The 16,372-nt window shown below is 46.8% G+C and overlaps 1 protein-coding gene across 1 annotated transcript in view; it reads left to right on the forward strand.

Moving 5' to 3' along the window:
- Nucleotides 1-16,063, forward strand: part of Copz1 (coatomer protein complex subunit zeta 1) — a 27,510-nt gene extending 11,447 nt beyond the window's left edge. Inside the window, exons 2-9 of the mRNA XM_004637926.2 lie at nt 4,806-4,874; nt 7,249-7,330; nt 7,947-8,038; nt 9,744-9,799; nt 12,003-12,080; nt 12,224-12,275; nt 13,778-13,816; nt 14,759-16,063. Coding sequence (XP_004637983.1) covers nt 4,806-4,874; nt 7,249-7,330; nt 7,947-8,038; nt 9,744-9,799; nt 12,003-12,080; nt 12,224-12,275; nt 13,778-13,816; nt 14,759-14,806 — 516 coding nt within the window. The 3' untranslated portion in view covers nt 14,807-16,063. The remainder of the gene's footprint in view (nt 1-4,805; nt 4,875-7,248; nt 7,331-7,946; nt 8,039-9,743; nt 9,800-12,002; nt 12,081-12,223; nt 12,276-13,777; nt 13,817-14,758) is intronic.
- The last annotated feature ends 309 nt before the right edge of the window (nt 16,064-16,372 follow it).

Consider the following 16,372-nt stretch of genomic DNA (forward strand, 5'->3'; position numbering starts at 1 on the left):
CTTTTCTTTTCTTTTCTTTTCTTTTCTTTTCTTTTCTTTTCTTTTCTTTCTTTTTTTTCTTGTGGAACCGGGATTGAATTCTGGATCATGCGCTTGCCAGGCAGACACTTATTCTACTGAGCCATCCCCCGGGCCCTAAACCAACTTGATTTCAGTGTTTTTCTTTTTCAGAGCCTATCTCTATAAGTGTCATTTAAAAGATACACAAATAGCTTTTATCCAGACCTGCCTTTTTATTTTTGTTAAGACTCCTCTCTCAGGCAATTGCAGATCTCCTAGAAGGCCCACAGGGGGCAGCACTAGAAATGGCTCTTCCACTCTGGTCCTCTTCTGAGGGGAGGGAGCTCTGGGAGATGCTTTTCACCCTGCCTTACAAACCCCTGATTGAGGTCAAAGCACCTTTTGTAGCAGCCTAGATGCTTGTTTGATGGTGTTTCAGCCGTCTTGAGGAGTGCATTCTAGTTTTCTTGATAATAAAGCCACTCACAGTAATCCATCCAAGCTGTACCTCCTCCCACAAGCCAGCCTGCCTACACATCATTTCCAGGCGCCGTTAGCATTTGAGGTGAAGTTCTGTTATACACTCAGGCTGTGGCTCTCTGAAAGTCAGTGCATCACAGAACTTTGTCTCGAAAGCTTTCTCGCAGCTACCCATTTGGGAAGTGGGAGGGAAGAATAGACCTTTTAAATCTTTTGAATATGGTCCTACGCTTGTAGGGTCTTTCTCAACAACTAGCATGTCATGTGTTACAAGGTCAAGGCTAGTCCCCTGTCCAGGAAGCCTGTTTCTCGGTTGCTGGGAATTATTTATAAACTTGCCCTTTGCAAAACCTTAAAATGAAATTATATTACCAGTAATGGCCTCTGGGGCCTTTAAACTGGCTGGTTTTATGGCAGGAACTCCTAAGAGGTAAAGGCCCCAGGCTGAAGGGGAAGCAACTGCAGAAGGTGGTAGGAGAAGTAAAGGAGAAGCTGCTGGCTCCAGTGGTAGAGTGGGCTTGAAGAGCACACTTAATTGTGGTTCTCCTTGGGAAGTTTGAGGTGACCAGCCTTTGCTGTAATAGCATCTTTGGTTTTCCACAGCTCAGCCATCAGCTCTGGGCTCTCTCCTTGCCTTCATCGGCCTCTCTGTCTCTTTGCTTAGCAAGACGTAATGTTTGGATTTTTTGTTGTTTTCCAGGGCCAATGCGCGAACTGTATCCCCAGCCTATCCCTGTTTTTGTGAGGTACAATCTCCCTGATTGCTAAGTTGCCCAAGTTGGGCTGGAACTTTTGATCTTTCTGCCTCAGCCTCCCAAAGGACTGAGGCTTGCATCCATGGACCACCGTACCTGGCTTTTGTTTCTTTTCATCTTCTAGGAAGCCAATGAAAAGAGCAAGGAGCAGAATCCAGGGAGGTTTCCCTTTTGCCTCCAACTATTCAGACACTCATACTATGCTGGCCACAAGAACATTGGCTCTCCCAGTTGGCTGGTAGCCATGTGGGCTTTACTTTTTGTGTGTTCCTGTTCTTTCTAGGGATGCCAGACTGGCTGCAAGAATTGGTTGTGAATGCCAGGTTAAAATCCAGATTAAACCAGTGGGCTATTCTCTAAGGTTTCCATGAATGTGGGTAGAGTCAGAGCCAAGGATTTCTAGAGAAAAGGTTGTAGAAGAACAACTTCTAAATTTCCATTCATTTGGATTTTTTTTTTTTTTTCCCTTCAAGGAAACTCATTCCTGTTGGTATCTCTCTCTTGGTAAATTGAGAGCCAAGTTGCTGTAGAACTGAGCCTGCTTTTTGGGAAGATTTTATGTTTTATTAGTACATATTTTGCAGTGTATTCATAATAATTACATTCATCTCGTTGAGTCGGCACATGTACATAGCATATTTTTATCCTTTTTATATGGGGAGCTCCTTCTGTGAGGAACTGGGAGCTAGGAAAGCTGCTTCTGCTTGTGATTTGAGGCCAACATTCCTTATTTGGACATGGGAGTCTTTTCTGCCTTTTCCAGAGTACAGTGTACATAGGGTGGCCAGCTCTAAGGCATGTGTCAGAGGAGAGGAAAGGTTGGTAGAAATATCACCCCAATAACAATAAGCTTGTCTTCTGGATGATTAACAACCTAAGTTTGCAGACCAAAATTAGAGAAAAAGGAGGGCTGCAAAGAAAGCCAACATTTTGGCCCTAGCCTTCTAAGGTCAGTTAAGACTCAGGACATATGAAAACCTGTACTGTAACGTCATGTAATTCAATAGGGTCCCAGTCTGATCAAGGAGATTATGGGGCCAAAAAGGAAAGTGATCAATAATGTAGAGCGTGCCTAAGGCGAGTCACATGGAGAGAAAACATTCTCTCAGGCTTTCACAGAGAGCACATTGGCCAAGCAATGGCCGTGACTCATCCATATGGCTGACACTGACAAACAATCTGAGGTACAGGATCTCAGGATAAATCCTGAGGGGATTTCACTGACCTTATCAGACCCAAAAGCTATAACTCTTGTTGCATAGGTCCTGCTTTACCTTGGTCTTAACCATCCAGCAGAAAAGTATAAAAACGAAATATAAGAAGTAAAGCCATGCTGTTATGTTGAGTTACAGGGGACTCAGGTCAACAATTTCTGACATTGCCAGTGAAGCGGAAGACCCAATACTATTATGGGCTACTGGACTCTTTTAGAATAATTTGCTGAGTTTACACACCTATAATATTCAAATAACGGAACTTAACAAAAAAAAGGGGATACAGATGAATGTCCATTTTGTATCTGTGTATTCAAAGTGGTTAGGATAGATACATAGTTACATTCTCTTAATGAATAGAGGGATTTGTTCTAATGGTGTTTGTAAATAGGATATCATGTCCACATCTTGTACAGCAGTTAACCACTAGGAAGAATGTATGCAATGTGTGAATTATTGAAACTGTCCTACCAATTTGATTTGAAACTGTCTCATTGCTATTTGTTTATCAATAAAATTATGGGAAAAAAAAAAAAAGAAATATCACCCCAAATGGTCACATTAGAAAAACCACTTATGGGTGGCCTTCTAATGATCACAGGTCCCCCTAAAAACTTAATACATCAAGAGTTTTTATCTTATTCTCATGCTTCCTTATTCCTTCAGTTAATGAACATCTATTGAGAGTTCAGTATGCGACAGATACTGTTCTAGACACAAGAGTGTATCAGTGAAAAACAGAAAAATTGCTGCCTCCAAGAATCCAAGTGGAAAGTGCACATCCCTTTCTGCCCTGTCAGAAGACTGAATTCCCTTTCTTTTTTTTGCAGAACCGGGGATTGAACTCAGGCCCTTGCACTTGCCAGGGAAGCACTTATTCCACTGAGCCATCTCCCCGGCCCTATTCCCATTCTTAATCCACACCCTGTGCCCTTTTTTTAAAATTTTATTTATTTGTGTGTGTGTGTGTGTGGCCAGCTCAGCCCACCAGGGGGCGGGGCTGGCTGGCATGTGGTGCTGGGGGATTGAACCGCGGTCCCTGTGCTTGCTAAGCTTGTTCCAAGTAGGTGCTTTAGACCACTGAGCCATCTCACCAGCCCCCCTGTGCCCTTTTAAGCAGGGTAGATGCTTTCTATACATTTTCTCAAGCCTCAGGGGCCAATTTACCTTTGTAGATTCTGGCAGTGTAATTCTCTCCCTCTCACCCTGGAGTCTTTGTTAAACACTTCCTTGGGGAATGCATTTGGCTCCTTTGAGCACCTTGGGTCTCCTAAGCAAGCCCGAGAGAGAGAAGCAACAGGCTTGCCTCTCAGCACAGGCATCATGGACACCGTGGATTTAATTAGAAAGTCAAAGAGTACAAAGTGGGGAGTACCTTCCACCTATAAACTGCTACCTGCTCTGTCTTCTCTTCCCTCTTCTAGTTGTCTGGTTCCCTAGAAGAAAGCAGGAGAGAAGAGAGGGACTAACAGGGAACTGCAGTTTTTGTAAAGTCCTGTTTGTGGTCGAAAAAGGAATTAATTGTAACTGTTAAGGCTTAGCCTGGAGGCCTTTACCATAGGCTGTCGCCTCAGTTTGAGTCTGGTTTTGTCTAGGGATTGAACCCAGACCTTACTACCATTGAGCTACATCCCCACCCCTTGGGAAATTCCCCTCCTGCCTAATATCTCCCTGACTCAGGGTGTCTCTCATATCTTCTTATAATCTTTCACCCCCAGACTTCAGGTTGACTTCAGTCCTAGCAGGTTAAGTGGTAGTGGTTAAGGCCTAGTAGAGGAGTTATGTTTCGTAAGAGCTTGGGGATGATGTCTCTCAGTGAGAAGTGGTGCGTGTGTGCGTGTGCTTGCACGCAAGCGTTTCCTTCTATTCAGTGGGTGGGTGGTGTCGGGAAGCCTTGCTTTATGTCTGCAGTTTAGACTGCAGAAGCTTCCAAGTACACTGAAGCAGTCAGTCACCGCTGTTTTCAGATGGCCTTCAGTGTTATTAATTAACCGAGTCACATCCCATAACCCCTGTGCATGGGAAACCAGGGAGGGAGGGTGATTTGGAAAATGACCATACCAGATATTTTGGAAATAGCAGCAGGACCTGCCATGACTAAGCCTTCTGTGAGTCAGAGACAGTGTTTCTTTGGTGCTGCTTTGGCGTCCTTTGTTGAAATGCTCCCTTCCCCAGTGCAGGTCACTTACTAATTGATTATTCTCAGTGGGCAGTATCTGAAAACAACCATGTTGGGGTTGGGGACACACAGGAGCGCCTCTAGCTTCTGAAGCCCCAGTCGGTCAGGGGAAGAAGGTGTCTGGCTTGCCGGTGCGAGGGCCCCTTCACAACTAAAGATCCATTCCTATCTCCTCAGGAACCCTCCCTGTATACTGTCAAAGCCATCCTGATCCTGGACAATGATGGAGATCGACTTTTTGCCAAGGTGAGAGACCCTTTCAAACTTGTTTAGGAGCAGGACTGAAACACTCTGAAGTTTGAATTTTAGAACTTGGCCCCATTAAGTCATATTCTCCAATAGTATAATTTTGAAAAGTCTTCTTCTTTTTTTTTTTTTTTGTATTTAGTGCAGGGAATGTCTGCAGGGTCTCACTACACAGATCGGACTTGTAGTGATTCTGTTTTCAGCTTCCCAAGCACTAGGATTACAGGCTCTCGCCACCATACCTAGTCTCTTTCAACCTCCAGCCCCTGCATCTGCCTAAGCAGGCGCTTCTGAGCTATCCTGTCAGCCCCCCATCTTTTTTTTTGGAACCAGGGATTGAACTCAGGCCCTTGCACTTGCCAGGGAAGCGCTTATTCCACTGAGCTATCTCCCCGGCCCCTCCATCTTTTTAAAATTTTTTTGGCGGAACCAGGAATTGAACTCAGGCTTTTGCGCTTGCCAGGCATGCACTTAATTCTACTGAGCCATCTCCTCTTCTTTTTTCTTTATGGTAACCTGCCACTGAACTACATCCCCAGTCCAAGAAGTCTTCCACTGTACATAAACTACTTTGGATAAAACCTGTTTGTCTGTTTTTTCCAGTTCTGGGAAGGGAACCTGAGGCCTTTATACTTATTATTTATTTGGTGGCTTTTTTTGCGAAACAGGGGATTGAACTCAGGCCCTTGGGATTGCCAGGGAAGTGCTTATTCCACTGAGCCATCTCCCTGGTCCCAAAGTTTTATATTTATTAAAGGTTGGGGAGGGGCCAGGCAGATGGCTCAGTAGAATCAGTGTGCAAGCACAAATAAAAAAAAAAAGATTGGGGAACCAAAAACAGGCTTTGCAGAGCAATTTTGAGCCACATAAAGGTAGGAAGGAAGGGGCTGGGGAGATGGCTCAGTGGAATAAGCGCTTCCCTGGCAAGCACAAGGGCCTGTGTTCAATCCCCGGTTCTGAAAAAAAAAAAAAAAAAAAGGTAGGAAGGAAAAGTACACTCCATAGCATGAAGGTGGCCTATAGCAAAGGGATACAATACCATTTATTTATTTATTTACTTACTTTTTTCGCATTTTTTGGTACTGGGACTCTAACTCAGAACCTTGTGTTTGCCAGGCAGGTGCTTGTGCCACTGGGCTATATACCCAGCCCTGTTTTGGATTTTTTGATACCAGGGTGTCGCTGTGTTGTCCAGGCTGCTCTCAGACTTGAGGTGATCCTCCTGCTTCAGCCTCCTGGAGTGCTGGGACTACACTGGGCTTTCCATTTCCTTTACTGTACCTTAGTTCTACTATTTCCTTACTTTCTGTCCTCAGTGTTTCACCTCCTTTGTTCCCTGCATGGGAGCAGGGGACAACTTCAAAACCTTAGTTCCTGAACAAAGCGGCATGTAGACATCAGAAGCACCCTGGGTGCGTCCCTCACCCTTGTCCCTTTCCTGCCTGCGTTCTTGCGAGACATTTCTTGTAATTCCAGGATTCTAGCCCCACATTTACAGTTGCACCTGGGTACGGTGTTTGTAACTTTGAATCTACTGTAAGAGGGGAAAAAGGACACCCCTCTTCTCCCTCCACAGGGAGAGGTGTTCTCCCTCCTCCTATAGAAATTTCTTCTGTCCCTGGTGTCTGAACTCCGGGCGAGTGTAGCATAAATCAATCAGCAGGTAGAGATTAGTTTAGAATTCACCAGCTGTTCCTCCCTGTAATTGGATGTAACTATGCAGGACACCTTTTGAAACAGTTATCCAGTTACTAAATGCCAGACCTGTCATAGGTCTTCAGCTGACTGCGACGGATTGGCCCCTAAAGAGCAAAAGGGTTTAGCAGCCGGCATCCCCGCCCCCTTCTGGGGAGAGCTTGGGAGTGGGCTCAGAGATGTGCTAGGCTGCCCCCTGCTCTTCTGGCTTGCAGAGAAGAAAGCTGAGATGGGGAGGACCCCGATGCAAGAGATTTTCAGTCTTCCCTGTTTCTCAGTTTCATATGTGAGGCAGCGACTGAGGCACGCTCTGTGCTACTGTGACTGTCATTTCCTCTGGTACTGCCGCCTGCTCAGGCAGCTCCTGTGAAATACTTGATGGGAATCTGGCTCTTAGGAGAGCTTTCCCACAATGCAGACAGGAGGTGGGGGGCAGAGGTTCAGTAGTCTCAGAAATGCGAAGTGGGGTTACTTACCACAGAGTCCCTTTATTTTTTAAAATTTGATTACTCATCGCCCACTCCCTGCCTCTGCAGTCCCTCCTCCTCCATGTCGGCATTTCCCACTTGTCTCATGCCTCAAAGGAGAGAAATCAAGGTCCCAGGGCCAAACATAGTCACTAATCATTCTGGGCTCCCTGCTCCAATGACCCAACCCTGTCTCCATTCCCTCTGACCAGTACTATGACGACACCTACCCCAGTGTCAAGGAGCAGAAGGCCTTTGAGAAGAACATTTTCAACAAGACCCATCGCACTGACAGTAGGTCATTTTCCTTTTCCTACTCCCTCTGCTTGGGGGAACCATGGCAGGGAGGGTTAGCGGCCAAACTGCAGCAAAAGGATGAAATGACTCTGCCTCCTTTTTCTTTTTCTCCTCCTCCCCTCATATAATAAACTCTTCGGAAATGTAATGGGGAGGTGAGTGTACCTCACGCGGGAATACCGTGCTAGAAGGTTGGCTGTTAGCTACCTGTCTAGTCCCTGGATTTATGAGCCTCACTTGACAAATTTAACTGCAGCTCTGCTTATTGTACCGCATCCATTAGGGCAGGTAAATGGAAGTCTGTAAAGGTGACCGCTCTGCATTTTCACCTCCGAAGGATCGACTAGTATCCTGTCTCATACACAAGGAGGGAAATATGTGTATACTGGGTGGGAATTGGGGAGGGGAGGTTAAAGGAGAAGATACATTTGCACTCCCTCAGGTTTGTACTTCCCTTCTCCTACTACCCATACATAGATCAGCTTTGGGCTCTGGAGGTCATCACAGCCTTCCTTACCTCAGCCCCAAGCCGCTGGAGGCCGGAGTTCAGAGAACTCCTTCCCTTCTGCTTCCTCACTTCCTCATCATGCTGTTCCTCTTCATCCCCTCACAGGTGAAATTGCTCTCTTGGAAGGCCTGACAGTGGTGTACAAGAGCAGTATCGATCTCTATTTCTATGTGATCGGCAGCTCCTACGAAAATGAGGTGAGCATTCCTGGTCCTCTTGGCAGTCTGGTCCTGCTTCCTAAGCCAGCCGGACAGGCTAAGCCAGTTTGGGGCTTAGGAGAACCATGATTCTAGTTTTGGACAGGTCTAGCTAAGTGGTTAGAGATTCCACTAGGCACACAAACATGGCCTTACAAATGTGTCAGCTTAGAAAGAAAGCTTTCCCAGACCTTTTTTTTTTTTTTTAAATCAGTATACAAAATAATCAGTGTTTTATGTGTGTGTGTGTGTGTGTGTGTGTGTGTGTGTTGCTTGTTGTTTCATTTCTTGGGACAGAGCTTGTAGTCAGACTGGCCTTGAACTTGTTATGTAGCCCAGAGTACCCTTGAACATGAGATCCTCTGGCCTCAGCCTCCCAAGGGCTACACTGTCACTGCCTGAGCACATTCCTGCCTCTGAGTCAGGTAGAGCTGGGCTTGTGTACCCCTGTGAGCACGATGGTTGCCCTTTCTGCCCCTGGGGACTGAGCACAGGGCCTCATGCATGCTAGGCAAGTGCTCTGCCACTGAGCTGCATCCCGTTTTTTAGATGGTGTGAACAGGACTGAGTGTGAATGTAGTCCTGACTGGCTTCCTATAGGTGGGGAGAACTATTTACTTCAAGTAGTAGCCACTTCTGTGCATGCAGATAGGTAAAAGTACGCCTCCATCTAGTTTCTAGCAAAAGGGAAGGTTTGAGAGACCCTATTTTACTGAGCTATTATTTTTACTGTGAGTGCTTTACAAACTACATTGTTACTTGAGCCCTGCAGCACTTCTGTGAGTTGTAGGCATTAGTGCCATTGTTTACCACAGAGGAAACCAAACCCTGAGGAACCATATAAAATTACTTGTATTTGGCCATTGTTAAATTACACAAATGTCAGTTTCGTGTGGTTCAGCCTAGTTTCTCAGGGTTGCACATGTAGCAGTGGGCTAGCTGTGATTCAAGCCCAGCTCTGCCTGACTCAGAGGTTCATGCTCAGGCAGTGACAGCATAGCTATCATGTTCATGATTTTTTTTGTTGTTGTTGTTTTGTTTTGGTTTTTTGTATGTTAAGGAAGGGTCTACAGGGTGTTCAGGGTCCACTACTAGATCTGACTCATAGTGATCCACCTGTTTACAACCTCCCAAGAGCTGGGATTACAGGCGTGTGCCACCACACCCTAGTCTCAGTTGCCATCTCAGCACACACAGCAGGCCCAGGGATCAAACCCCCAACCCCTGTGCCTGCTTGTAGGTGTTAATTCGCTGAGCTATTTGGCCAACCCTAAAGTTCATGGTGAGCACAGTCCAGGTTCTAGTTTCACTCTCCAGCACCAAACAAAACAAAACAAAAAGGAAGGGAGGGAGGAAGAAGATATGTCTTTCCGCTGCTGCCTTCCTCTGACCTTACATAGTGGTGGTGACTGTCCCACCTGCATCATCCAATGACACACACAGAGTTGGTAAAGAGCCGCAGAGGACTGTGAGAAAAAAGTTCATTTTGAATTTTTGGCCAAAAGAGACTTCATATTGTGGGATCATGTAGCAGAATTCACTTCTGTGAGAAACCACAGGGCTTTTCCCTGTTTTGCTCTCATTTCTTACCCTATGGTTTTTGGTCCTGTATTATATTTTTATGCTTAATGAAGTGGATGGTTTTGCTTTTGGGTAGCAGTTTTCAGAGCCTTGAACTTTCTTGTGTTCCTCTGTTTCCCAACAGCTTATGCTTATGGCTGTTCTGAACTGCCTCTTTGACTCCTTGAGCCAGATGCTAAGGTAAGCAGCCTTTTTTTTAAAAAAAAAATTTTGTTTTGAGACACAATAACATGGTGTGGGCCAAGGTAGCCTTGAGCTTATGATCTGCCTCAGGCTCAAGTGTTAGGATTACTTCATTTTTTTTTTTTTTCTGGAACCGGGGTTTGAACTTAGGCCCTTGCACTTGCCAGGGAAGCGCTTATTCTACTGAGCCATCTCCCTGGCCCTAGGCTCAAGTGTTAGGATTACAGGGGTATGCTGCTATGATCAGCTGAGAAGCCTTTTTTTTTTTTTTTTTTTTTGAGACAGGGTCTCAGTTCAGGCTGGCCTGGACTTACTATGTAGCCCAGACTGGCCTCAAACTCTTTGGATCATCATCCTGCCTCAGCCTCCCAAGTGCTAGGATTACAGGCTTGTACCACCATGCCCAGTTTGAGCAGCCATTCTTGATGTTGGTTTGGGAGAGAAAGTATTTTTCAGGCTTAACTTTATTCTTCAGGTCCAGGGATTGAGCAATTGGCAGAGGCACTAGGAAGTTGATTTAGTTTAAGTGGTTGGGCTTACTACTTCTGAGTAATTCATACTGGGGGGAGCTTGGTTCAGCAGGTCTGCCTGAGGAACAATCTGGGGAGGAAGGTGATTCTCCTGCTGTCTCTGGCTGTCTCGGAAACCTGAGTGCCTTCTAGATGGTTGCCTGGGCTCCATTCTTCATTTCGTTTCGTTTCATTTCATTTCTTTTCTTTTTTTTTTTTTCTTTTCTTTTGAGACAGGGTCTCACAATGCAGTTCAGGCTTGCCTTGTGCTCACTTTTGTAGCCCCCAGGTTGGTCTCTTTTTTTTTTTTTTTTTTTTTTTTTTTTTTTGGGGGGGGCAGCTCAGCCCACCAGGGGGCGGGGCTGACTGGCATGTGGTGCTGGGGGATTGAACTGTGGTCCCTGTGCTTTGCTAAGCTTGTTCCAAGTAGGTGCTTTAGACCACCTTACCATCTCACCAGCACCCCCCCCCCCCAGGTTGGTCTAGAACACGCAGCAATCTTCCTGCCTCAACCTCCAGTGCTGGGTTTACAGGAGTGTGCCACCACACCCAGTTCTGGGCTCCATTCTTTGCAGCAAGAAAAGTACAATAAGGCAGTATCCAAGATGAAACATTTCTGCCTGAGGAGTGGAGGCAACACTCCGACTTTCCACTCCTAGCCCTTAGTATTTTCCTTCTGTAGAGCAGGAAGAATGTACCATTTGGCCTCTTCTCCCTTTTCACCTCCCAGCTACCACTAAACAGTGGTAAGAAAGGCAGAAAAGACGTAAGACCCTTTTCCTGAAACCATCCAGGGCTCCACACGTCATTCCCCAAGCAGCTCCCGTGTGAGTCCTGTCCAGACAGCCATGCCGAGCAGAACAGCAGGCGCTCTCAGCCCTCGAAATCAGCAGGGCGAAGGGCTCAGGTTTCCTCAGGAAGGGGATGATTTATTTCCTAGCCAGGTGAATGAATAGACTTCATTTCGGGTAATCTCGTGAAAGAGTCAAACTGACGGATGTGACAGGCCACATGCACCAACCACCGGATCTCTGGCTGGTGGCTGCAGACCCTGACCGTGCTTAGTCCCCTTGCTGGGATTCTTTTCAGGCCTGAGCAGAGCTGCTGAGGGAGGGGAAGGAAGGAAAGCAGAGAGGCTTAGGAGGTTTGTCAGCACTCCTCCCACTCCTGCACAGATAGGGTTTGTATTCAACCTCTCCTCGCCTCCCACACCACCAGATTGAGTGTTCCCTCTGTTTATTTCCCTTTTTCCACCCACTCATGTCTGTTTGTAAGCAGTGCCATGAGCAGCATTGTGGCAGGTAGGAAAGAAATGATAGGAAATAATAAGTAGCTTTTGATAATCAGCCTGTGAATAGTCAGATATTATTGACTGTGAGTTTTAAACTGTCCTTGATTTTTTTTTTTTTTTTTTTGTGGAACCAGGGATTGAACTCAGGCCCTTGCACTTGCCAGGGAAGTGCTTATTCTATTGAGCCATCTCTCCGACCCCCTCCTTGATATTCTTGATCTTTACTCAAACAAGAACAGGAAGAAGTTTATAGTGGATTAACTAAAAAATCTTCACTTTACTCACTTACCATTTTGGTTGGTAGAAACATACTTGTCTAGTTTAGAATCCCTTGTCTAGATAATATCCTGGGATGTGTTTCACACACAGGCTGATGATTCTCTTTCTTTTGGAAACTTAGGAAAAATGTAGAAAAGCGAGCTCTGCTGGAGAACATGGAGGGGCTTTTCTTGGCTGTGGATGAAATCGTAGATGGAGGGTGAGTTCTCTGACCTGCCTGAATCTTGGCGGGGAGGATGGGTGACTGCTCCTGGCATATGGCAGGTGGGCTGAGTACCTAGAAGTCCTGTCCCCATAAGTTGGTCCTCTGGGACAGAGTGAACAATGGTTTCTTCTTTGTAGGGTGATCCTAGAGAGTGATCCGCAGCAAGTGGTACACCGAGTGGCATTAAGGGTAAGTAGAATGTGTTTTCCCTTGGGGCTGAAGAGATGGCTCAGTGGAATAAGTGCTTCCCTGGCAAGCACAAGGGCCTGAGTTCAATCCTCAGTTTTGAAAAAAAAAAAAAAGTTTTCCCTGGATCCCCCATCTACCTACAGAAGCCCTCCAGAGTCACACCTGCTGACTGTGTGTATAGGGCAGGGCTAAAGGAGTACACACCTTCTCTTTCCTTTTGCATCTTAGTGTCCCAAAGAAGCCAAGCAGAAGGAACTTAGTTCTTCCCCTAACATGGTGCCTAATCTGTCATGTAGTCTTAGCACAAAGTGGACACTTGACGTATACATGTTGAATGAGTGATATAAAACTTTCATATTCAGAGTTCTGAAACTAAAGAAACTTGAGATTGGCTTATTCTCTCTTTGTGGGTGGATCCATTCATCTGAGACAGAGGAGTGTCTTGCATCTCTCAAGGTTTTTTTTTTTTTTTTTTGAGACAGGGTCTCACTACATAGTTCAAGCTAGCTTTGAACTCACTTTATAGCCTGGGTTGGCCTCAAACTCATGAAGACTCTCCTGCTTCAGCTCCCTGAGGCCTGGGTTTATAGGAGTGCACCACCATGCCCAGCCTTTTTTCCTTTTTTTGGTGGTGGAAATTGAGCCTTGTGCTTGCCAGGCAGGCACTGTGTCATCGAGCTATACCCACTACCCTTCTTTTAACATCTTATGTAACCGGATAATCTCTGTAGGGAAGTGATTATTAGTCTCCAGAACTTTAGTCCTCTTCTATGCTAGTGATCTCAGGGCCCTCAGGGTTAACTACAGAAGGCTCCAGTTTTGCTGTGGAGATCATGGGGTACATGGAGAGCCCACCTGTAAATTGTGGGGCACAGAGATGTTTGAGCAACTCAAACCTCCCTATTCACAGAATGTCCCAGCTCTGACCTCCACAGAGTGAAGGCTGACAGTGCCGGGTAATGGCAAATCTTCTCCCTTAACTGCCGTGGGCTCCATTTGCATAGTTTAATCTTCTCCTCTAACATATGTCTCTATGTGGCAAGAGAGAGGGTCCCCCCACTGACTCCCCCCTTTCCCTTCTCAGGCTGCTGTTGCAGCAGTTTATTTCTTCAAATTAACATGCTGTCGTTACCCAGCAGGCCTTGCGGGATCCATTAAACTACCCCTGGCTCCCCCTCATCCTTTCCCCAGTGATATTGATATTCAGGAAAGGTCTCCTCTGACTAGGGAATCAGGTCTCCCACCCCTGAGTTAAGGGAGTTGAGGATCAGATAACCTGCTGATTACTTAGAATGGAATAAATCTTTTAAGAAGTCCTCCTGCCTTAAAATGTAACATGGGTGAAATGACTCTTGTGTGTGCATGATCCCTCTGGCCAAGTAAAATTTCAGTCCTAGAAGGGATGGAAAAGTTTAGGGTGTCTGCTCTTTGCTTCAATTTAAACAACTGGCTTTTCTTTTCACTACCAGACACCAATCTAAATGCTTGTCTCCGTGCTACAGGGTGAAGATGTTCCCCTCACTGAGCAGACTGTGTCTCAGGTATGACTTTATCCCTTCTGCCGTTCCACATGGACAGGGTCAGCAAGGAAGCTGGAATAGCAACCCAGCCTGCTAAGGTGGAATGAGATTAGAGACAGCCGCCCTCCTTGGTCCCCTCATGTCTGTATTGTAGAGAAGTGCAACTCTGCCCCACAGGCCAGGGCCCCACCCCCACTTCCAGCTTCTCAGTTGCCAGTGAGCAGTGGCCCTCAGCCTTGTTTTGGACCCTTCCAACCCTCCTTGCCCATGCCTTGCCAGTGATTTATTCCCCAGCAGAGGCTTGCCTTAAGCAGATGGGGTGTGTGTGTGTGTGTGTGTGTGTGTGTGTGTGTCGCACACATGCACACTTATTATTCAAATGAGGTCTAAGCTAGCAGTGTATATCCTAGAATATGCAGGTTTTGCAGCTCATCCTGCTATACTGACTGAAGATAAATTATCTACCTGATTCAGAAGGCAAGGGAATGTTCTGGATGTTACTGTTCTTTTGAGTCAGAGTCTTGCTCTATAATTCAGACTGGCATTGAACTCACTATGTAGCCCAGGATGGCCTCTAGTTCAGTGTAATCCTCTTGTGTCAGCCTCCCTGAGTGCTGGGATCATAGGGGTACACTACCATGAGGGTTCTAGTTTTTGACCCACTGGGAATCCATCCCAAAGAATATATCTGGATGTATAACTCGCTCTTTATGCCCAGTAACCCTCCATTTTTTTCTTGTGAATGTGTCACTATTCATTCCTCCAATAGATTTGAATTTGGGGTGAATTTCCCAAACTGACAGTCCTCTAGGGCCTTAGAGAGCTTCCTGCTATTCCTCCACCCTTGGGGATTTTCTGTTCCCCATTCTTCTAAAGATAGGGAGGGCAAGTGAGGAGAGAGTGAACCCAATCCCCACTCTCCCCCTCAGCAAGACTCCCTCTGTGCTACCCTTGTCTCCGCAGGTGCTGCAGTCGGCCAAAGAACAGATCAAGTGGTCACTCCTTCGGTGAAGGCCCTCCTGGCTCCTCACCTCAGAAATCCACATGTCTGCTATGACTTCTTGTCTGAGCCCCCAGCTGATGCTCTCAGGATCATCTTGGGGATCACAAGGGATCCTTAAATCTTCATCTCATCTGGGGTTGCCCCTCTTCCCCCAACACACTTCCATTTCCTTCCCGCTCTTCTACGTGGAGGAAAGCTCCCGGCAGATTTAGATACTGGGCAGGGAAGCACTGTCCTCCTTCCTAGACTGGATTATGCTCCGTGCTCACCTGCCCCCATATTTTCTTTACTTCTTTGTCCTTGCTGTAGTCACACTCCAGATCAAAGCAGGAGAAAGAATGTGCTGAGTGTTTTCCACCTCTGCCCTTACAAGGCCTTCTTCCAACAGCACATATGTTGTTGGGGGGTGGGGGCGCAGCGGAGTGTCCCATTCCATAGGGTGAGCAGGGTGGGAACGGGCCGGGAGGTGGCCAGTCTCGCTCACTTACTGACCTTGGCAACCCTCCTGTTTCTTCTTGCTGCCCTGTCCTCTGCCTTGGAATAGCTTATAGGAAGGAGACAGGCAGAAACTGTAACTTAACTGTTGCATAGGGCTTTTAAAACTTATTCTGTACCCTGATCCAGGCATACAGCTTCGAAATCACCGTGGTCTGTGAGTGGTTATTGAGTGTCCGTCTTGTCCAGTATCCCAGCTCTCTACCTTTACTGTCTGTGGGATTGTTGCCAGCTTTGTCCTCATTTTGTCCTGGAGCAGAGCCACTCCCAAGAACTAAAACTCCATTCTCATGTCCAGATGCTCTGAATTGGAGAAGAGGCTTGGGCCTGGATCTTGAGGCTGTCAAGCCCCTCAGCTTCCCGGGAGTGCATTTGTTCCTCTGCCTTGGGTCTCACTTGGCAGCTTAACCCTATCGTCTCTCTGCCTCAGTCTTACATGAAAAAGCTGTAGATCTGGGCTCTTGGCTTCCCTACATGGCCGGCAGTGGTGCCTTTCCCTTGGGACCTGGATTTCCCCAGCAGGACAGACTGCTACACCGACTTTGAGGTCTAATCTTCCCCTTGACTCAAAACTTTCTCCCCAGGAAAAGGCCATAGAAAGCTCTGACCTAGCAGTCTGCCCTGTCCACTGACTGCGCTTCTCCAGCACTGGGAGTGGGGCAGATGAGGGATGTTGGAGGAGACACCTTTACGTCAGATGCACAGAACCAGGAGATGGCCACCTTCCTATACAGCGCTGCAATGGGGAATAAAGCATTTCTTTTGCCAAACTGCCTTTGTGTGGTGTTTCTGTGCCGCTTCCTCTCTTTTTGGCAGCTACTCCATTCCTCCAGCCCCCGCCCCCATCTTACATTTCTTGCTACCTCTGAGACTCTCCGGCACTCCCCCCCCCCCATGCCTGCCTAATTTACGGGACTGTTTGCCTCCTTGGCATCTCTCAGTCCCCTCGCCTGGAAATTGGCGCCAGGGGTGGGGTGGGGATGGTATTTTTCTCAGTGGGAGTCTCAGGGAACTGAGTCCCCCACTACCACCACCCCCAAAGCCAGCTGCCTGCTCCCGCCTCAGCCATTAGTAACCCA

Source organism: Octodon degus, unplaced genomic scaffold (assembly GCF_000260255.1).
Source record: "Octodon degus isolate 3935 unplaced genomic scaffold, OctDeg1.0 scaffold00093, whole genome shotgun sequence".
Classification (NCBI taxonomy): domain Eukaryota; kingdom Metazoa; phylum Chordata; class Mammalia; order Rodentia; family Octodontidae; genus Octodon; species Octodon degus.